General features: G+C 40.6%; 1 protein-coding gene across 2 annotated transcripts in view; it reads right to left on the reverse strand.

Moving 5' to 3' along the window:
* Nucleotides 1–23,733, reverse strand: part of LOC121712342 (fibrillin-1-like) — a 178,556-nt gene that overhangs the window by 38,043 nt on the left and 116,780 nt on the right. For both annotated transcript variants that reach the window (XM_042096540.1, XM_042096538.1), the window contains exons 25-33: nt 7,541–7,681; nt 7,121–7,270; nt 3,473–3,631; nt 3,121–3,261; nt 2,793–2,933; nt 1,805–1,954; nt 1,424–1,582; nt 999–1,139; nt 671–811 (exon numbers count right to left, since the gene is read on the reverse strand). In XM_042096540.1, the coding sequence (XP_041952474.1) occupies nt 671–811; nt 999–1,139; nt 1,424–1,582; nt 1,805–1,954; nt 2,793–2,933; nt 3,121–3,261; nt 3,473–3,631; nt 7,121–7,270; nt 7,541–7,681 (1,323 nt within the window). The remainder of the gene's footprint in view (nt 1–670; nt 812–998; nt 1,140–1,423; nt 1,583–1,804; nt 1,955–2,792; nt 2,934–3,120; nt 3,262–3,472; nt 3,632–7,120; nt 7,271–7,540; nt 7,682–23,733) is intronic.

The following is a 23,733-nucleotide window of genomic DNA, read 5'->3' on the forward strand; positions in this document are numbered from 1 at the left end:
TGAGTTAAACATTTTATTTGGCAGTAAACTTACATTAATCGGAGGAGTTTTGAGCTACAACATTATTTGCATTAGCAACAGGCATAGAGCTACATCAAAATAAATAGCAATTTTCAAACCACTGACCAGGTTCAATATGGTAGCTTCAAATCAGTGGGCACGTTTGACCTCCTGCAGTGTTGCGCAAATACGCAGATCTGGTTGAACGTAACTCATATTTGTATTGTATACATGCATCACGTTCAACCATATACAGTATGCGCATCGCTGCAAGAAGCTACCAGAACACTGAGGAAGGTAATTACACTGACTTAATTTACAGCCCATATTGTAACATGTCTGTCCTTCAAAGTTTAAAATACTCCAATCTGTCTGTATAGATCCTTTCCACACTACCACCGAAGTATAAGGCTATTTTTAAAATAGCGATTTATTTTGACGTGGCTCCATGCCCACTACTACAATCTATAACCCATTTCATTGCTCATGTAAACAACGCTCTACAGTATCTCCAAACTCCTCAGATCAACGTAATTTGGCCCCCAAATGAAAGTGTGAAGTTGTTGTCATACATCAATAGACCCTAGGTTGTGTTTACCTCAAACTAATTCTTTAAACACCACTAAGAATACAAGTGAAATGAGGACATTATACAGAGTGAGGAACACACCTATGCAGGGGTTGCTGCTGCTAATAGGTAGAGACGAGTTTGTTGGAGCGTATCCTCTCCAGCAAGAGCAGTTGTAGCTGCCAACCGAGTTGGAGCAGGTGGAGTTTAGACCACATGCATCAAAGTCACATTCATTTATATCTATAAAGAAAAAATAACCTCTAATTTATTTGGACAAAAATACTGAATTTATTGAGTAAATAACTGTTTTAAGAGGGACTATGAATATGGGACATGGTAATAGTCCCAGAGAGGCTTTACACACAGAAACACACACTTGAGGCAAAAAATTAGTTACACAATGAAATCAAAATAAAGAGCTATATACCTATGCATGGATTGCTGGTGTTAATGGGCAAAGATGTGTTTGTTGGGGTGTATCCTCTCCAGCAAGAACAGTTGTAGCTGCCAATGGTGTTGGCACAGGTGGAGTTCAGACCACATGGATCAAAGTCGCATTCATTTACATCTATCAACAGTGAAAAAAACAAGGACAACAGATTGGGAAACTAATGTAGGAACAAACAAGTTATAGATATGTGTGTAGAAAATATATGAAATCTTCTGACCTGGATGCACAGGCTGATTGAAAGGGCCCAAAAACATTTTTGTGGCAAGTGTGGCTGTTTTTTTGCCTTGCTCATATCTTTACTGACATACTCAATTTTAAATTGAATTCAATCCTTTGTGGCTTTGCATACTGTACCAAACCTGTGCAACAGCTCAAGTAAATGAAAGGGTATATGAACCGACCTCTCTGGCAGAACGGTCCGTTTGTCGGTAAACCATGAAGACATCCACAGGTGCCTTCGCTGAACTCATCACAGGCTCCATAAGTGATACAGCTGTCATGGGGCCAGGCATACTGCTCCTCACAGACACACCGATATCCACTCGTGTTTGAGTAACACACTGATGGACGATGGACAATAAGGTACTATCATGTTATGGTTGTGGAGACGCACGACTCACTGCAACTTGATTTCATTATTTGTATACAGTAATGAAACTTTCATGAGGCTTTCTGGTGCACATACAACTATGTGAATATAATATGAATAATATGTCAAGTACGTACTTACGTAACGTCATTTGTCAATACAAAATGCATTTTCAATCTGATGTTATTCTCACCTGTTGTGACATTGATGTTAGTGATATCAATTTGTTCAGTTGTTGTGAGTGGGAGAGGAAGGTCAAGTTCAGACAACTCCATCTTTAGTTGGTCAGCATCTACTGTTCTCATCACAAGATCAAGCTCATATGTGTACACTTCTGTAGGTCCTGTAAGGGATAGTAATGCAGAATGCAACAGTGTCTTTCCTTATGCCTTATATGGCAAAACCACATCTAAAGGTATTTCCTTTACCCACCCAACTCTGCCTTGAGCCATATTGCTTAAAGGATTGGTTTGCTGTAAACACAATCTAGGGGTCTATTTATGAATAATAATGAGTTAAACATTTTATTTGGCAGTAAACTTACATTAATCGGAGGAGTTTTGAGCTACAACATTATTTGCATTAGCAACAGGCATAGAGCTACATCAAAATAAATAGCAATTTTCAAACCACTGACCAGGTTCAATATGGTAGCTTCAAATCAGTGGGCACGTTTGACCTCCTGCAGTGTTGCGCAAATACGCAGATCTGGTTGAACGTAACTCATATTTGTATTGTATACATGCATCACGTTCAACCATATACAGTATGCGCATCGCTGCAAGAAGCTACCAGAACACTGAGGAAGGTAATTACACTGACTTAATTTACAGCCCATATTGTAACATGTCTGTCCTTCAAAGTTTAAAATACTCCAATCTGTCTGTATAGATCCTTTCCACACTACCACCGAAGTATAAGGCTATTTTTAAAATAGCGATTTATTTTGACGTGGCTCCATGCCCACTACTACAATCTATAACCCATTTCATTGCTCATGTAAACAACGCTCTACAGTATCTCCAAACTCCTCAGATCAACGTAATTTGGCCCCCAAATGAAAGTGTGAAGTTGTTGTCATACATCAATAGACCCTAGGTTGTGTTTACCTCAAACTAATTCTTTAAACACCACTAAGAATACAAGTGAAATGAGGACATTATACAGAGTGAGGAACACACCTATGCAGGGGTTGCTGCTGCTAATAGGCAGAGACGAGTTTGTTGGAGCGTATCCTCTCCAGCAAGAGCAGTTGTAGCTGCCAACCGAGTTGGAGCAGGTGGAGTTTAGACCACATGCATCAAAGTCACATTCATTTATATCTTTAAAGAAAAAATAACCTCTAATTTATTTGGACAAAAATACTGAATTTATTGAGTAAATAACTGTTTTAAGAGGGACTATGAATATGGGACATAGTAATAGTCCCAGAGAGGCTTTACTCACAGAAACACACACTTGAGGCAAAAAATTAGTTACACAATGAAATCAAAATAAAGAGCTAGATACCTATGCATGGATTGCTGGTGTTAATGGGCAAAGATGTGTTTGTTGGGGTGTATCCTCTCCAGCAAGAACAGTTGTAGCTGCCAATGGTGTTGGCACAGGTGGAGTTCAGACCACATGGATCAAAGTCGCATTCATTTACATCTATCAACAGTGAAAAAAACATGGACAACAGATTGGGAAACTAATGTAGGAACAAACAAGTTATAGATATGTGTGTAGAAAATATATGAAATCTTCTGACCTGGATCTTCTGACCTTCTGACCTGAATTTTAAATTGAATTCAATCCTTTGTGGCTTTGCATACCACACCTGGGCAACAGCTCAAGTAAATGAAAGGGTATATGAACCAACCTCTCTGGCAGAACGGCCCATTTGTCGGTAAACCATTAAGACATCCACAGGTGCCTTCGCTGAACTCATCACAGGCTCCATAAGTGATACAGCTGTCATGGGGCCAGGCATACTGCTCCTCACAGACACACCGATATCCACTCGTGTTTGAGTAACACACTGATGGATGATGGACAATCAGTTACTCTTATGTTATGGATGTAAAGCAGTGTGACTAACTGTCCATTGATTTCATAATTTATTTAAGCAATATAGTTGCTCGGCCTCGTGGCTACGGCCGAACAACACCCGTGGGAATATCCATGACCAATCCCACGATCACGAGTGCTATATTGCTTTTATACAACAATTCTACCACAAAGTAAATAATCTGAACACCCCATTATTGTTTAAAAATGTTAATTTCGACATCTTCTTACGCATCAAAAAAAAAGTTCGCTTTTCAATGGACCCTTTCAAGAGAGTTCCATTATCAGCATCATATTTGGCCCCACAAGACTTCCTTTTGAACATTCCATATGTTATCTTAATGCAGAGGAAGTAGATTGGGGCCCAAATAGAACGTTCAAGCATTGTTTTTGTTTACCTTGTTGAAAGGGTCCATTGACAGCTTCTTGGTTGCTAGGTAACCAACATTCCCGTAGTGATGGGACAACCGACTCTTATACGCAAGTCGGTTCAACCAGACGGTTGTTGGTTGGCCTACCGAGTTAATAGATTCGGTCACCGGTTCGCGCGACGGGGGGGTTATATCGCGCGTTACTTCCCCCGCCATATCGCTCCAAGACATGTAGCCTCGAGCTGCAAATGTCATGCTCTTCGTGTCTCTGAAATTAGCTGACATACACACTCATATTGACCTACACTAGACTGAAGCACTGCCCATGGTTAGCCTACATTCGGTCTTGTTCAGTAGTCAGCTGTGCGCGCGGTGTCCTCGTGAGCCTACCAATAGCCTATTCACTTCTAACATTTAACTTAACTACCAAGATAACATAGCCTGTCATATAATATTTCCCCCCTTTGTAATTTAGGATATGAATTTCAATGAACAATTCCAAGATGCACGAAACATAAAGGCTTTTGGGATCAGTTGATAACTCAACTTACCAAGAACCTAGACACCCGTTTGATTACTCATGCATTAGCACGGTTACGGTCTCTAACCTGTTGTACAGTCCTCACAGCCTACCAACAAACATCTCATTTAACATAACTACCAAGATAACATGACGTGTACTTGTATTTTATATCCATCGGTAATGTAGCCTATGAACCTCTATGTAGGCTACACAGTCACCTAATGCACGAGAAACAAATAGGTTTCTGCGATCGGTTGATAACTCAAACTTGCGATAACACCCGTTTGATTAGACTCATACCCTCGGTTACGGTCTCCTTCAGTAGCCTGGCGCGTGGTCACTTTGTGAACCTACTATGAAGCTAGCAACATTCACCTCTCTAACATTAAACTTTCTAACTACAAAGATAACATGATGTGTATTTGTAGGCTATGTGATGAACTTCCCCATCGATATATATGAATGGCCATGAACACAAGCATCTACGATGCACTAAAAACAAGGCATGGTTAATAACTTGCCGCTAACCTAGACAACCGTTTTGATATCATAGACTCATAGCCTATACCTCGGTTATGGTCTCGTTTAGTAGGCTAAGTAGCCTGATGCGCGGTCTCTTCGTGACAAACGAAGCCAGCAACATTTAACTTTATAACTAGGCTACCCAGATAACGTGTAGCGTATTTGAAGCTTATGTGATGTAGGCTACTTCCCCATCAACTAGATGTACCGCAGAGCGGTACAAAATATGACCGCCGCCCAGTCCAGCACATTTTTTCCACAAAAATAAATCACGCTGAAAGGCCTATTTGATTCTAACTGTCTCACTAAATTGCATTATCCACACTCAATTCTCACTGGTATCTGCTAGACAACAAGTACCAAAACATGATTAGTTCATAGATTTCACATGTAAAATTCATTTTATACAACCCCACCCCCATCTTGCCTGTTCATAATTCTGAGAAATTCTTGAATTGTGTGCATGTGTGCGTGTACACGTTTATGTTTATGTGTGTGTGTGTGTGTGCGTGCTTGTGTGTTTGCCTACGTATGTGTGTTTGTACATGTGCATGCATGCGTACATATGTCTACTGTGTGAGTATGTGTCATACGTATGATTACTGTGAATGTATGCGTGTGCGTGTGTATCTGTTTATGCACATGTGTGCACATGGAATGGGTTAACATGACCCCTGGAGGCAAACATACGAAAATATCCTAGGCCCTACGGTTCTCAAGATATTCACAGAAAACTGTGTCTGCCCTACCCTCCTTTCGGGAGGTCCAGTACAGCGGGGGGGCTACAGATCAAAACGAAAAACGATGGTTCCATGCTATCCATGTGGGGTTACATGCCCACCAAGTTTCGTGTACCCCAGTCTTTCAGTGTCCCGGGAATCCTTGTTGTACACAAGTACACGGTCACTAAATGTACACATAAATTATTTTATTGTAAGGCCCCCCATGAACGAAAGTTCACAAAACTTGGCATGCATTCGGAGGGTGTCATAATGATCCTACACTTTCAATTTCGTGCAGTTTTGACCATGTCAGCCAGAGATATTGTGATGAAAACACCTAATTTTTTGCTTTTTAATTTTTAACTAGGCGGCGCTATACATGAAATAAGTGGTAATGGGATGGGTTGACATGCCCCCTTAAGACCAACATACAAAAAAAAGGTGGACCTCCTAGGCCCTACGATTCTCGAGATATTCACAGAAAACTGTCTCCGGCCACCTACAGGCCAGTTGGTGTATAGTAACATAAATTAATTTATTATGTAGCCCCCCATGAACGGAATTCCACGAAACTTGGCGTGCATTCAGAGGGTGTCATAATGATCCTACACTTCCAATTTCGCGCAGTTTTGACTATGTTAGGTCACAGATACCTGTGATTACATCACCTCATTTTTACTTTTTTGTGTTTAACTAGGTGGCGCTATACATGAAATGAGTGGTTATGGAATGGGTTGACATGGCCCCTTGAGATCAACATACAAAAAAAAATGGTCCTCCTAAACCTTACGGTTCTCGAGATATTCACAGAAAACTGTGTCTGCCCTACCCTCCTTTCGGGGGGTGCAGTCCAGCGGGGGGGCTACAGATCAAAACGAAAAACGATGGTTCCATGCTATCCATATGGGGTTACATGCCCACCAAGTTTCGTCCACCCCGGTCTTTCAGTGTCCCTGGAATCCTTGACGGAAATTTGGACATGCGAAAAAGAACAAAAAAAAAATCTGACTGACCGCTTCGCTGCGCGGCGGTCATAATAAATAGTTCCATAGAACCCAATTGTTGTATAAATACGTATACGGTGAGCACACATTCATGATGCTTTCTTGAGCGTTTCAGAGGACCAAAATGTCAATTAATGAAACACATTAGCCTACATATATACAGTGGAGGAAATAATTATTTGATCCCACACTGATTTTCTATGTTTGCCCACTGACAAAGAAATGAACAGTCTATAATTAAATACACTTATTTCAGTCAATGAAATGCAAATCAATTTATCTTTTCTCTTTCTTTTTTCAATGAGATGTTATTCTCACCTGTTGTGACATTGATGTCAGTGATCTCAACTTGTTCAGTTGTTGCGAGTGGGAGAGGAAGGTCAAGTTCAGACAACTCCATCTTCAGTTGGTCAGCATCTACTGTTTCCATCTCAATCTCAACCCTGTACTTGTACAGTTGAACAGGACCTGTAACAGTCCGTAATGCAAAATACAAGTGTGTCATTGTCAAAAAAAGAAATAATAGCAATACACTGCATGCATTGTGTTTGGAACTAAAATACTTCCTTGCTTCTTTACAGAATAATTATGTTTATCTTAGATAACTCTTCAGTGGAGCTGCACAAAAAATGCCTTAAATGCATGTGGAAAGTCAAAGCATCGGCAATGAGCACTACGATTTGAAAGAGTACATCAATACAGGTGAAATGAGGACATTATACAAGGTGGGGAACACACCTATGCAGGGGTTGCTGCTGCTAATAGGCAGAGACGAGTTTGTTGGAGCGTATCCTCTCCAGCAAGCGCAGTTGTAGCTGCCAATGATGTTGGAGCAGGTGGAGTTTTGACCACATGCATCAAAGTCACATTCATTTACATCTATAAGAGAAAAAAACTAATTTATGTGGGTAAAAATGCAGAATTTATTTAGTAAATAATCCCTCTATACACAGGAACGATTTTAAGAATGACTATGAATACGGTATATGCCAAGGCCGTAATATACTTTGAGGGGGGACATGCCCCCCTTGACTTGGTGATGAAATTATGCACTACCTTCTACAGGAGGTAAAGGGCTGAGACTAGCTACAACAAAGTGAACTTAACAATTACATACATTCTTCATATACTGTAACTACCCAAAAGCCTATTGTATAAAGTTAGGATCTGTTCCCATCAGCTGTTGATGGGACATCTCTAACACCATACCAATTCTTGCAAAGACTTGTTTGAAGCGGTAATATTAATGTCTGTTTACACTCACTGTAACTGTAATTGCGGCGACAAACAATATTTCCCTAAATGTGTCAGTAATTGTATGAAGACAGAAAAAACATGTTTTTGGTGAAAGTGGGTCGATCTGTGACCGCTATCAATCAACTATGATGCTAGTATACTGGAAATTCGTCACACTATGCAGGGTCTACAAGAGGTTAGTCAATATTTCTTGATTTGCCATTCAGATCAGAAATGGTTAGTTGTCCATTCCTGAACATCATGCAAGAGACTTGTGTAGTAATAATATTTCTAATGTTTTTACTCTGATGCATTCAGAGTGGCCTACAGAGAGAGAGAGAGACAGAGGGGGTGGGCGGGTGGTATGGCGATGGCAGTCGGGCAGGGATAGAAGGTGGCATTGGGTGTGGAAAGGAGCAAAGACTGACTTATTTACTGTAGTTACAAAGTGTCATAGCTTTGTCTAAGGTGTGGGTGTTTTGGTTTGAATTTTGTTTACATGACCACATGGAGCCATGGTAATGTAGCCAAACAAAGGCATACTCAGAAATCAGACCGGGCATGCAAATGTTGCAAAACCAAATTGTTTGAATATTTGTTATACTTTGGCCACGTATCTGTAGCCTGGAAAAATCCAGATACAATGAAATCAAAATAAAGAGCTAGATACCTATGCATGGATTGCTGGTGTTAATGGGCAAAAATGTGTTTGTTGGGGTGTATCCAGTCCAGCAAGAACAGTTGTAGCTGCCAATGGTGTTGGCACAGGTGGAGTTCAGACCACATGTAAGGACAGAAGGACATGTCTGTCCTTCAAAGTTTAAAATACTTCAATCTGTCTGTATAGATCCTTTCCACACTACCACCGAAGTATAAGGCTATTTTTAAAATAGTGATTTATTTTGACGTGGCTCCATGCCCACTACTACAATCTATAACTCATTTCATTGCTCATGTAAACAACGCTCTACAGTATCTCCAAACTCCTCAGATCAACGTAATTTGGCCCCCAAATGAAAGTGTGAAGTTGTTGTCATACATCAATAGACCCTAGGTTGTGTTTACCTCAAACTAATTCTTTAAACACCACTAAGAATACAAGTGAAATGAGGACATTATACAGAGTGAGGAACACACCTATGCAGGGGTTGCTGCTGCTAATAGGCAGAGACGAGTTTGTTGGAGCGTATCCTCTCCAGCAAGAGCAGTTGTAGCTGCCAATGATGTTGGAGCAGGTGGAGTTTGGACCACATGGATCAAAGTCACATTCATTTATATCTATCATGATGAAATTGGAGGAAAAAAAACATATGACTTTTGTACTCACAACAACATGGTGATTGGTGGAACTATATTCCAGCACAAGAACATTCACAAAACAACATGGACAAAAACACAGATAGACCATATCACTTCTGCCAGAAGATGGCAAACAACTTTTATAGAGTTGTGGATCTGATCATGAGCTGCTAGTGGTGGAGATCAAGAAGTGCAATGAATGCAAATGATAAATTTCCACCTATAAAAAATTATTCTCGCCCTGTCCCTTTTGGGGCTCCTTACAAAAGAGCTGCATATGACCGAGACAAATGGAGAGCTGTTGCGAAAGCCTCAATCCCCTCTAGGGATGAAGAGGAATACGTAAGTAGCCGCTGAATCAACTTACTTGGACAAAGACTCATGTTTATCTTGCCCCCACAGCGCTTGTTGGAAAGAAGAAGGACTACACCGAGAAGAACCCAATGCATAAAGATAAATATGGTGGAGGGTCTGGTATGGCCCTAGTATCATGAACTCCATGAAATACCTGGGCATTTTAAAGGCACCCTATGCAAGTTTTTTACCTAAATATAACAGCTCCCAAGTAATGGCGATGGTAAAGAAACAGCAGCACCCCGCAGGCTGAGAACCAGCCTTGCAATTTGGCTGTCGCCACCCCGGAGACATGTGCTACTCTATAACCCAATCTGACACTGTTAGCCTAGTTTAGCATAATTCACTGGAACTGGGTTTTTCCATTTAGCCTATAGCTAACATATAGCTGGCCTATAGCTAAAATGGAGTTAAAAGTTAACTGGAATAACCCACTTCTAAAAAAAAAAAAGTGTTTTTGTTAAAAATATTTATTTCTGTTTCGGAATAAATTTGGGTTGCAATCTACTCAATGCCACAGTGGTTTCCAAGGAATGCAGGAAATAAGAAGATGTAGTACATTTTCTATTGTCATGAATCACCGTATTTTTAAAACTTTTGCACACATAGCCACATGAAAATTCAGACACTAAAACTCGCATACCAACACATGGATTGCTGGTGTTAATAGGCAGAGATGAGTTGATTGGGGTGTATCCTCTCCAGCAAGAACAGTTGTAGCTGCCAGTGTTGTTGGAGCAGGTGGAGTTCAGACCACATGGATCCCACTCACATTCATTTACATCTGTAAAAGGTCCAAGAATCAAAAGAAATAAATCAAAATGAAGAAGTCAGTTTTTCAGTTATATTGCTATTCAGTTATAATGGAACACACATGACCCTCTGTATTATATATTGCGGCTTTTCGGCCCACATCGCATTTTTTACCTGTTACCTTAACAACTTCATAAGCTGTCATAATGAATTAAAGAAGCAAAACATGCTTGCAAAGTGGCCTCTGCAATGGGTGGAAAGTATGTATGTAGGACAGTATGGCTACTTGGACCAGAATTTCAAGATGCTGGAGGGCGTAATTTAGTAACTTGGCTTAAAGTGTAGCTTAACATTTTTTTGTTTGTTTTTTTAACTGAGCAGGCAATATTTTGAAACAAACATGTAGATCGGCATCCTCACCCTGCAATTTGAGACTTGCTTTGCGTATTTCACTGGAGGAGAGATTCCAGAGTTGTGTGAGAAAACCAAAGTGTGTGCAGATCTCATTACATGCCCTGTGTCTCTGTTGCAAAGCACTAACAGTAGCTCTGAAGCTCTCTCTTGTTTATGAGCCTGCATTTTTCTTTTTTGAGTCCCACTTTCATGTTTCCTATGGCTGTATATTTCCACAGGTTACTTTCAATTTAATTTAATTTCAATTTATTGTGTTTATATAGCACCAAAACATTAAACATGTATCATGGCGCTTTACAGAATGTAGGCAATCAGAGAAAAAGAAAAGAGGGAGAAAAGAAAAGGAAGAAAGAAAGAAGGAAGGCCCATGGGTAACAGGAGCGAGGAAAAACTCCCTAGAATTGGAGATACATATAGGAAGAAACCTCGAGCAGATCCACGACTCAAGTGCCTGACCAATCTGCCTAGGGTCAATACGGACAGTAAGGTCTATAAACAATGACAAATGCATATGACAGTCAGGTGTGGAGAATAGGACATGGTGTTTAAAGCACCTGAGGTGAAAGTTACAAAAGGTGGGATGATTACGTATCCGGTATGATAAAGCATAATCATGATTTAGTGAGAGAAAGTGCATAAGTCCGGCGTCGGAATTGTCCAGGAAAGAAAGTTGTGAGGGGGCCAGTGGTGGGTCAGCAGACAGGCCAGAATCCGGGCAGAGTTGTCATAGGCAGGTGATGGGGCTGTACGGGCCAGGAATCCAGGTAGGGGGAAAGTAATACAGCAGTCAAGGATGGGACTTCAGGTGAGATGGGTAAGAGGAGGGCCAGGCACACGGATGGTTGATGACTGGTGATGATATACCTCACAAGTGAGGTACAGTAAGGAAGAGGAAAGAGAGATTTAGAGTGGGTTAGTATTACTCGAAATCAATGTGGTTAATGTCAAGAAGTGATCAGTGGTGCTTTATATTGTTACAGTAAATCATAGTGAGAATGGGCAAGAGAGGGAGAGTTGAGAGAAAGAGGGTAGGGGAGAGAGGAGAGGGGAGGGGGTTGTACGGCGTGGCACATGAGAAGTCCATGATAGCACTATGCTATAGCTGCATAACTAAGGCATGGTGAGGGGTAGTCGACACCAGCGCAGGTATGGTCAGTGACCACCATCTCACGCGCGACTGGGGTGCCAGTCACACGAGGACTCAGCAGGGTGGTCCATTCCAAAATCCCCGAGATGGGTGAAGTTCCACACCACACCATACCTAACTATGGGAGGCAGTAAAGAGGTATGTTTTAAGTCTAGATTTTAAGTTAGAAGTAATACTTTGAAGTCAATGCGACTTAACAGGCAGCCAATATAGAGATGCCAGGATAGGGGAAATATGTTCATATTTTTTAGTTCTAGTGAGTGTGCGAGCAGCTGCATTTTGTATAAGCTGTAAGCTCTTTAGACAGGTGTTATTGCAGCCAGCATACAGAGCGTTGCAATAATCAATCCTTGAGGTTACAAAAGCATGGATTAATTTTTCAGCGTCTGGTAAGGATAAGGACTTCCTTATCTTTGAAATGTTCCTTAAGTGATAGAATGAAGTTTTGGTAATCTGTTTTAAGTGATTACTTAGTGATAGGTCTTGGTCAATTGTAACTCCTAAATTTTTAACACTTGTGGATGAGGATAGTCGAAGATCAGTAAATGTAGCCTGTGATGAGGATAGGATATTCCTCATCTTTTTAGGACCTACAACCATGACTTCTGTTTTATCGGAGTTCAAAAGCAGGAAATCTTATACATGTGTCAAGTTTGGCTAACGGAGTTAATTCGTCATTTTTTACGGAAAGGTATAGTTGTGTAGAATGAAAGATTGAAATTGTAAGAATGAAATTTAATGCCATGTTTCCTAATTTCAGAGCTTAGGGGAAGCATATAGAGAGAAAATAACAGGGGCCCTAGTACTGAGCCTTGAGGCACCCCATATTTTACCATAGTCTGGATAGACGGATTATTGTGGACTTGTACAAATTGTCTGCGGTTAGAAAGGTATGATCTAAACCAAGCGAGTGCTGAGTCTTTAATGCCTATCAAATGTTCAAGCATGTGAAGTAGTATGTCATGGTCTATGGTGTCGAAGGCAGCACTGAGGTCCAGGAGGACTAAAATTGATATATGTCCATTATCGGCAGCAATGAGGAGGTCATTAAAAACTTTAACTAAGGCTGATTCAGTACTGTGGTGAGCTCTGAAACCTGACTGATATAATTCTTCGATTTTATTCATATGTAAGAAGGCACTAAATTGTTTGGACACTATTTTTTCTAGTATTTTTGACAGAAAAGGAAGATTAGATATAGGCCTATAGTTGGCCAGGCCGTTAGGGTCAAGGGTAGGTTTTTTGAGGGATGGCTTAATAACAGATAACTTAAACAACTGTGGTACATGCCCTGACAGCAGTGAGTTATTTATGATCTGGAGCAAAGCATTATCCAAGAAAGGGAGAGCAGATTTCAGAAGATGAGTAGGGATAGGATCTAGTAGACTAGTTGTAGATTTTGATGAGGAAATTGTGGAAGTGAGGTCTAATATGTCGATCGGTGTAAATTAATTCAAAGTTGTTCGTCTCATCTGTGATTCAATTATGTTTTCGCTACCGTTCAGCAATGGAGTATGAATATCTGGTGAGACTGATTGGTTATTAATCTTATCTCTAATTGTTTCAATTTTGTCATTGAAAAAATTCATGAAGTCATTACTGTTTAGGCATATAGGGATAGATTCAGTTACTTCAGTGTGGCTCTTCGTCAGGCAGGAAATTGTGGTAAAGAGAAATTTTGTATTATTTTTATTTTCTTCGATCACCAAGGAATAGTAGGTTGACTTAGCCTCGTTGAGTGCTTTTTTGTAGGTGATAAGGCTATCTTTCTATGCTTGGCGGAAGACTTCCAATTTAGCAGTACGCCATTTTTGTTCAAGTTTGCGCACTGCTTGTTTGAGGGTTTTTGTCTGTGTGGTGTACCATGGAGCACGCCTTACTTTTTTCCTTACTCTCTTTTTTAGTGGTGCTACTGAATCAAGGGTTGAGCGTAATGAGTTCATTACATTATCAGTTAACAAGTCGACCTCGGCTGGATTAAGGAAAGGGCCTTCTGATACCACATGGGTCCGGAAGGGGGCAAACGTAAACGAGATTTTTTCTAGAAAGTCTGCATTCGTTTTTTCAGATAGGCCGCGGCTGTAGTATTCAGCTAAATTGGGTACTGCATATTGTAATGTCATTGTAAAAGTAATTAGATGGTGGTCAGTTAAGGTCGGGTGTTGTGGCAGAACTGTTAACTGCTCTATGCTTATGCCGTATGACAAGACTAGATCAATAGTATGGTTATCTTGGTGTGTGGGTGAATTAACATTTTGACAGAACCATGTTCAATTAGGGATTGAAATGCAATTGTGAGACAATACTTTGCGCTCGACAAATTGTCAGCATGCAATATTAAGCCCCTTTGCAGTCGAGGCCCTTAGCAGTAGCTCCTATAGCCCATTTGTTAACACAGCCGACATGCTAGCTATATCATGGCTGAGATTCATAGGAAACAAAGTTCCTAATTCTCAAAACTACAATTTCCCCTTTGTTTTGTAATAGTATGACTTGCCAATAATAAGTGGTGACATAAGAAGTCTTACTAACCTGCTCTTTTCACTCTAAGGTGGGGTTGGATTGTACTTTTGTTTGTGAGCTGTGGAAGTAAATAAATAAATTAGATACATAAATAGATTATGGATTAATTTAACATTTTCAAATTGCTTGAAAGTATATAAAGAACTACTGCTTTAAAATATATGTAACAAAGTTTGACTCAGGTTTGTATGTTAAGTGGGCCAAAAAGCAGTTCAATATATTGGTACAAAGAAAAGAAAAAAGGCGACACTGGATAACAATAAATAGTGAATGTCTGTAATAAATAGAATTCCACAGAATCCCATTTACCTGAGATGTGGGAGTTTCACTGAATGCCTCTGTTATCATGCTGCAGCAGATCATTGTGATTAAGATCACTGATTTCTTGACTGCCATGCCTGTCAACATTTAAGAGAAAACATTAATAGACAGTATTTTTAGAGAGAATAAGCTTGTTTTGTTGTCTTCATTGCTCTGACCATCATAGTCTAACATGGAAATGCAGGCCTACTGAATTGCATCCCAAAACACTGTCAAAAAGAACAAGGTTGCTTTTAAAAGTAAAGAAGCAATAACATTAAGCCTTATTCACCAACCTTTCACATGAAGAAAATTGTTCTTAAAACCCACTTACTGTTTTCATGAAAATTCTAACATTCACTACTCTTTTCTATGGAGTCTGACAGTGGCCTAGCCATTGCAAGATTTAAAAAAAAAAAAAAATATCAAGAGCATGTATTAAATCGTAACATGGAAACAAAATTCTAACGAGTGCACAATTTAATTAAAATGAGAACATTTATTTAACATGAGCACTTGAGTTTTAGTAAATCATGTTCTCATTATACAATATTTTTCTTGCAACGATCACTGTCGGGCTCCATAGCTTTCTTATCTCGGATTTTTTATTCTTAGGTAACAACTAAATAAAAATGACAGGACTAAATAACAACACATTTGCTCTATTTTAAAGCAGCTTCACATATATGGTACTTGCATGTTCTTGCGCATACTGCATTGTACAAAAAAGCTTGCGCCTTGCGAAATTAAGACAAAACATTCATTGATTTTTGATAGTTTTACTCAACTTCTTTCTCAATTTATGTGCACGTCCTGCAGTTTTATGCCGTTTATGGCGACTAACGGGGAGTTTACCTATGCTGATTAAGACCAACTGGCACAAAATTTCAATTTAAGAATAAATGGGATCCAGCATGATACAAAGAAAGCTGCAAACAACTCTGAGGTTTAAGAACACTTGTGAATCTGACAGCTTTCTTTGGACCTCTCTTAAAGGCACACTATGCAGGTTTTTTAGCTTACTATGCAAGTTTTTTAGCTTAATTACCTTATTTAACTTCATTTACCAGCTTCAGAGTCATTGGAATGGTTATATGACTTTTTTCGGGTTGAATGGTCGCCGTCTCGCTTCCCCCTAGCGCCTGTGAGCGGAAAAACCACCCTTGCAACTGTGGGCTGGTGGCCTCAGTGTCAGGAAGTATAACGAGTGTAACGAATTGCTTTACTGCATTCAAATACACATACACACCAGGCACCGGCTAGAAAAAGGTAGCGATGGAGTTTCTCAGACATTCGTCATGACAGAGCAAGCGAAAAATAAGCAAAAACCGAAAAAAAAAAAAACAGTAAGGAAATGGCCAATACTGCATAGTTTACCTTTAAAGGAAAACTCCAGACATTTTTCACAGATCTCTGTTTCTCGAGATCACCAAGTACTGTCAGTACAGAACAAAAACAAGCTAGAGCAGCCAGGCAGCTATGATTTTAATGATGACCCTAGAGTGTATCACTGTAGCTGCCTGGCTATTCTAGCTGTTGGCTGCAGCAACTCGAGCTATGGTGATACCAATTTATTTTCTGAACTGACAGTACTTGGTGAACAAACATAAATCACTGTTGCCTCTGTTTTAATCCATGTCAGTCTACCATGGCAGGTTTAATGGAAGCAAACTCAATGCAAGTGCTTGAATATGCCTCCACACCTGCTTTTACATATGCCATAGAGTGAAATAGACATCTTGACCCCTGATCACATGTGATCTTGACCTGTGACCCCATGACCTACAGTACCCAGTGGCATTCTAGCTTGTATGACATCCTGGGCAACCCTCAGTGTCCAGGCATGTTCTGCTTGGGTAAAATTGAGCTGAGTTGTTAGACATGGTTACTCAGTCTGCCATGTTTTTTTCATTTTTAAAAGTGTCTTACTTTACCTAGAATTCATTGCACCATAGTCCTACTAAATAAAGGTAATCAAGAACTACACTGCATTGTACAATGATTCAGTTTAGATGTATCTGAAGTCTGACTATCTACTATCTATAAGTCATATCTACAGTCATATAAGTATCATAGTCAAATAGCCTTGTTGGCACACAAGGCTTTGAACGGCTAGTCACGTCACACATCAAATCCACCCCCCCACCCCCCCCCCCCCCCCGGACCCCTTCCAGTTTGCATACCAAGCCAAACGGTCCACAGAGGATGCAATATGCTCTGCCGTCCACCCAGCCCTCACACACCTGGACACAAAAGACTCATGTGACAATGTTGTTCATAGACTTCAGTTCAGCATTCAACACACCATAATCCCACAACAACTCATCTGCAAACTAGACCAGCTGGGGCTCAACACCTCACTATGCAACTGGCTGCTGGACTTCCTCAGTGAGAAGCCACAAGCAGTAAGAGTTGGCAACAACACCTCAAGCAGCATCACATTGACTGAGCACAGGGCCCCACCAAGGCTGTGTGCTCAGTCCCCTGCTCTCCACCCTGCTGGCACACGACTGCACAACAACCTACAGCACCAATCACATGAAGTTTGCGGACGACACTCTGGTGGGTGTCATCACCAAGAATGATGAGACCCAGTACAGGAAGGAAGTAGACCTTCTGACCACTGAATGTCAGCAAGACCAAGGAGGTTGTTGTTGACTTCCGGAGAGGTCACATCCAACACCCACCACTGACCATCAATGGTGCTGCTGTGGAGAGAGTGAGCAGCACCAAATTTCTGGGGGTGCACATCAGTGAGGACCTCTCCTGGACCATCAACACTGCATCACTGGCGAAGAAAGCACAGCGGCGCCTCTACTTCCTCTTCAAACTCAAGCCAGCAAAAGCACTCTAACAATACACATCTCTTATATTGCACTTTTGCCCATCGTTCTGATCTATTACAACACATCATATACAATTTCTTTGCTGACTGTTACATTCTTGTGTTTTTGTCTTGTGATTTTGTCTTGTGATATTGTTATTTAAAGGAACCGTATGCAAGAAATGTATTTCAATTAATCATAAAATGGCCCTGATATGTCACTAGACATTAAGAAATCATGTTCATTTCAAATACTTATCACTGACAACAGTAGTCCGGCCAGGATATTGTAATTTAAAAAGTGAAGTTGCAGCCCGCAACTGATGTTGTGTTTTGGCCTGATGTGCCACCCTCTACCTATCTACTAATCACAAAGTCAGTAGTTGTGACAGAGCGCAGTGCGTCTGTCACTGGCAAAGACGGCTTTCCCGCCGCAACGTGAACAATGACTTTACAAACATTTGCACAGAGACTGCGCTATTAAATCATGTTGCGATGTTGATTTTTTTGTTAAGATATTGTGGATGCTACAGGCCTGAGGTGTGTCAAGACGGGGGTTAAGTTAACTCTAGAAATTTGTTATGTTAAGCATACAGGGAATCAAAGCCGCGATATGCGGTGTAGAGGTTGAAGCCCTCTATTTGTCGGTAATATAAGCGTTCTCTAAAAGTGCGCATTATAACATCAATGCTTGCTTAGCTGGGAAATGGAAATGCTTTGTCCGAGTGTATGTATGATTGTGTGTATGAACTTGCCTGTTCTCGGTGCTTCAGTTGCTTTCCAGGGACAGGGGAGCAAACTGGAGTATTGGGCAAGGGACACTTTTCTGCGCAGCTTTCGCGCCCAGACGTGGGAGCGCTTATTGGCGCAGGTGTGTTTAGAGTGGTAATAATATTTGTTGCTTAGTGAGGTTTCTCATGGCATTGTATGGAAGTAACATGAACGATTGTTAGTAATGTGTATTGCCTATGTCATGTGTTAACCAAAATGTGATGAATTTAAATTAATTGATTTGTTGCTATGGATAGTTTAGTCCAGTGTTTTAAATGGTGTCTGCATAGCGCAGTCAGGAGTTAAGATTCCTCATTGGTTGTGAGAGGGCCTGCTGAAAGACCTGAGGTAGGCATAGAACCTAGTGGGCATTGTCCCGGTGTTTGTTTTCCTTTTGTATCAGTGTTTTGTTTTTTTTTGTTTGTCATCAGTGTCTTAACATATAACCTGCCGGTAGCCTAAAAATAACAATAAAAAAAGCCTCTTTTGGATACAATCTGCTGCATTTGTCCGTCATTCAGTCCTGACCAATCCACCCGCTCGGGCACACTCCGTTATAGTAGTGTTTCGGCATCCGGGTTGGCAACCTCGAGTCAGGGGGGGGTAGGGTAAGTGATACACCGCTCTACAGTAATTTAAAAGTGATTGCAGTACCAGTTTTGGCCACAATCTTACATATGGTTCTTTTAATGTTTAGTGTAAAAAATGTCCTTATCTGTTGCACTTTTTGTCTTATCTGTTGCGCTTTTTCTTCTTCACCGTGGGATAGAGAGAAACGGTATTTCAATTCCTCTGCATGTCTAGTATATGTGAAGAAATTGACAATAAAGCTGACTTTGACTTTGGCAATCTAGGCCAGTAGAACAGTATGGGACACAGAATGTTCTGCTGATGAGATGCAGGCTAGTTTTCTGTTAAATCTAATTCCAATCTAGTGTTTCTGGCACTGTCAATGTTTGACTGACATCCCAGAAGCATGTCTGAATGCATGATTGAGTGCAGTAGCGGCTCCTGGGTTAACAAATAGGCGGGGCAGAGTCTGTTGATCAAGTTTAGAAAGAAAAATTGGCATAGTTCCAGGTCACCGGCAGCTGGACGCACAAGGGCGGTCCACGGAGATTTTGTTCATTTTTACGACTCTTTCTTTCTATAGGCTATGAGCGAAATCTGGGGAATGGAATTCCATAATGTTACCACTTGCGGTCAAAATACCGTTTTGTTCATACATTATTAACCTATGTTAGCCTACTTAATGTTTTTATTTTATTCATAAGAAGTGAAGTTTAAAATGATGAGATTCCAGACAAATAAAAGCTACAATGTCGGTACCGGTAATCAGCTCATATCAGTGGAGAACTACTTTGGGGGAAAAACTCAAGAGGGAAACAAATAGGCTAAACGAGAATTCGTTGCGAAATCAAAATTCCACTAGAGCTCCAAGTGTAGGCTTCACGCCGCCTTACACCACTCAGCTCTCAGTCAAGTTTAAGTTGTTTATTGTCATGTAGGCCTAGCCTACTCATAAAAGAATTTATAAGTAACGAAATATTTGTGTTCAAGAGCCAGCTCAACTTTAAAGAGTAAATTAAAAGTAGGCTATTCATTAAAAAGGTAAATATTCTGTGTGTATGAATGAGTGCTTGCCACCGTGGTTTGTATAGAAATTAATATTAAGTGACACATACATCTAAAAGGGCAGTTTTTTTCAAGAGCTCCTTGGGGAATGATTTGGAAAATTTGAGGAAGCTTGAACTATCAAATAGGATGGCGGCAGACAAATTGCCAGTGAATGAAAATCTGTCGGTGGCGGTAACTATGATTGTCACACACTTTATAGGCAATTTGCGCAAAGTTATACAAGCGGCCCTGCGCTTATCCTGGACACCGGTATGTTTTGCACAAAGGCACGGGACATCACGTAGGCCTATCGTTCTCATGTTGGCCACAAACTTGTCTGTAACCCTGTGTGCCTCCACTGCATCAATTGCTCTTTTCTGCAGCTGTGCATAGAGCACATCTACACGGGGCATGATCTTAGAACAGGTCTAAGGAATAAAAACTCTGGATCTAAGAGCATTCGAGAAAACCCTTTAGCCTCTCTAACTGACATTTTATTAAAATCTCCAGATGTTTCAATTATTTCGAAACACTCCAAAATAAGCTTTTAAATCTTTTCGGAGATCTTGTGAAAAAAGCGGAGAAACTATACAAATCTGAGAAGACACGCACTGAGGATGCTGCTGACGCAGCCTTTTCCATCACCAAGTTATATTGATGTGCATAGCAATTAGGGTAGGCTACACGTCTTGCACTTTCTTACGCACTCCACCAGATGCTCCTCTCATGACACTAGCCCCATCAAATGTCTGTGCAATCAGCCTTACTTTATCTGTGTCACTCTCAGGTGAACAAACTCGTACACGATTTCGCACTTACAGTGTAGCCCTCATCGAGTTGTGCTGCAATATTAGCTTTCCCCAGCATGGCGAATTTGCACAAGTCAGATGCTAGCCTCATGTTTTTTGCCTTTTCTGAAAAATGTTTCATGTCACACACACCTACACTAGCCTACTCCAAACATCCTCTTGTCCCCCAGAAGATCGGAAAAGCAGGCATGGAAAACATTGCGTTCAGGACAACCAGAGCTTCTTATCAGACATATGGCCTACCACGAACGTGAAAATGTCCGATTAAATGACCGACTCTTGTCCATTTGTTGGTATACGATGTTAATGACGGGCTGATCAGGTCCTAGGTCTTTGATAGCTAAGTTAACTACAAACTCAAGTCTTTCGAATAAGTCGAAAACTCCGAAACTCCACACTATTGCACACACGCTGTTCACTCGTCATTTTTCAACTGTCTGCCTGACCTCACAAACTTCATGCGGACTAATACAGTAGGCATAGGCTACTACCTACAGTAGGAAGTACGTTCTGACGTCGTATAGGGTGGGCCGACCTTCCGACCTTCTACTAACCGCGCTCTAGCTGCAGTTCCATTATCGGTCGACAGATTTACATAGACAAACAGCAGGCGCTGTTCAATTTCTTCAGGGCAGTGACGTCACTGCCCTACCAGAAATGAAATGTAAAGTTACAATAGGCCTACAACAACTACGGATATGATCAACGAGATCTTTGTGAAATTTCTTTGCAAATCATACAAAAATGTAACATGATTGAGTACTTTGCCACTGATTACAATAATAAACAAACAACATTTTATTTAAAACAATATTTTGTGGATCTACTTTTCTAGTGGATGAATCTTTAGTAGGGCTCTGCCCCTCCTGCCCAAGTGAACGAGCTGCGTCTGATTGAGTGCATACAAAAAGACACACACACAATGACCTTCACATCAAGGGAGAAGAATGCGGATACAATCATGCATTTGATCTAGGTGTCACCAAAGTATTCTTTGACTTGTCTGTGAAGTGTGTACTGACACATAGGCACACACACGCACGCACAATGACCTTCACATCAAGGGAGAAGAATGCGGATACAATCATGCATTTGATCTGGGTGTCACAAGTATTCTTTGACTTGTCTGTGAAGTGTGTACTGACACATAGGCACACAAACACGCACGCACACACACACACACACATATATGTATTTAATTTCTTTTTCAAATTTGTATTTTGTTGTGCCTACGACTATGGCTTCGTATTTTGTATCAAAACATTGATATAGGTGTGTATTTTTGTAGTTTAAAAATACTGCCAAATTTATTCAGCAAAACCAACCATATCATAAGAGTGCAAAACACTGAATGTAGCTTCTGATTGATGCTAATGTAGAATTTTCCCAGGCTTGATCAGATTATTGTGATTCAGGAAGATATTGTTGTTCTGGCATGTCCCTTTGATATTGGGCAACTTAGTTATTAACAATCATCCAACCAGAACATCCAAAATTAACATAACCTGTTCCATGTGTTCTGGTTGAATGATTGTGGTTGCCCTGCAACATTGCTTTAAAAGTTGCCCCATGCATCACCAAAGTAGCCTGGAAGCCAGCCTGAATTTAACTCCGCCCACAAAATATGAGGTCAGTAAATTCGGTCTGGACCTGTTCCATTGAGAAGCAACTATGTCCGAACCAGAGCAGTTCAAACCGACTTCACCAATCAAATTGCCATACGATGATGGACAAATGAGAAACGGAGCCTAGTCTATCACTTCACCTGAGTGTGCTTTGGTTGATTTTGTTTACAACAAAAAGCCTGTCGGTAGAGAAGCTAGACATTTAGATTTCGCTATTGTGTCTGTTGTAGGAGATATAGACAATCTGTTGAAACGCGCCCCATAATCACATCCCAATTCATGCAGTATCAGACAGGTTAAAAATCAACTAAGAGGGTCGTGATTATACCTGATATACGTTGTACATTTTAGGACATCCTCAGCTGTCAGTCAGGTGTCAGACATCAGATGAAAAGGAGTCAGGTCTCAGGAAAACTGCTGTCAAGTTTACATAATTACGTAGTCATGTCTCAGACATCAGATGAAAAGGAGTCAAGTCTCAGGAAAAGGGGGGGGGGGGGTGTTGAAGTGTCTGATTATAATTTCAAAGTTAATTCTGTATTAAAATGACTACATAAACACATAGCCTACCGTTACAGTCCATGAAACATAGGAAGTGTAAGACAAAACTAAATCAAAAAGCTGCGCACGTAAAAATCCCATTTGCTGCGCACCATTATCCTACTGCTACAAGGCTGCACTTCACTGCACTCACTGCAAGGATTTACCGTTACATCTATCAGTCCGGGATCCAGTAATTTTGTGTCGCGCCTGGTCTTTTTTGCAAGAAAGGTAAGGTTAACCATATTTGAGGTCTTCTAATCACATAATTTCTACCATTTGCATTGTGTAATTTTTAGGTTGTCCTAATGTGTCATTACAGTCTTTACAATAACTATGCCAGGTTAGTGCTAGTTATACAACAATTGGGTTCTATGGAACTATTTATTTGTTTCTGATTGGCCGAGAGACGTTCCATGAGTTGGAATATCCCTGGACATTTCAACTCAGACTTTGCACAGCTAATAATAAATCACTCCGCGATACAATGCGAAGATTTGACACAATGTTCTCATTCCTGAATGAGAAAGGTTTCTTCCTGGAATATGGGAGTTTTTCCTTGCCACAGTTGCCATATGGCGTGCTTGTGGGGGGTAAGAGGGTTAAGGCTGCCAGTCTTATGACGTCATTTTCTATATTTTTGAGGTGTTGCTGAGTGGATCATAAACAGCCCCAGCAATGAAGAAAAGTGATTGATAATGACTGACTGACTATTATTG

Source organism: Alosa sapidissima, chromosome 6 (assembly GCF_018492685.1).
Source record: "Alosa sapidissima isolate fAloSap1 chromosome 6, fAloSap1.pri, whole genome shotgun sequence".
In the NCBI taxonomy this organism is placed as follows: domain Eukaryota; kingdom Metazoa; phylum Chordata; class Actinopteri; order Clupeiformes; family Clupeidae; genus Alosa; species Alosa sapidissima.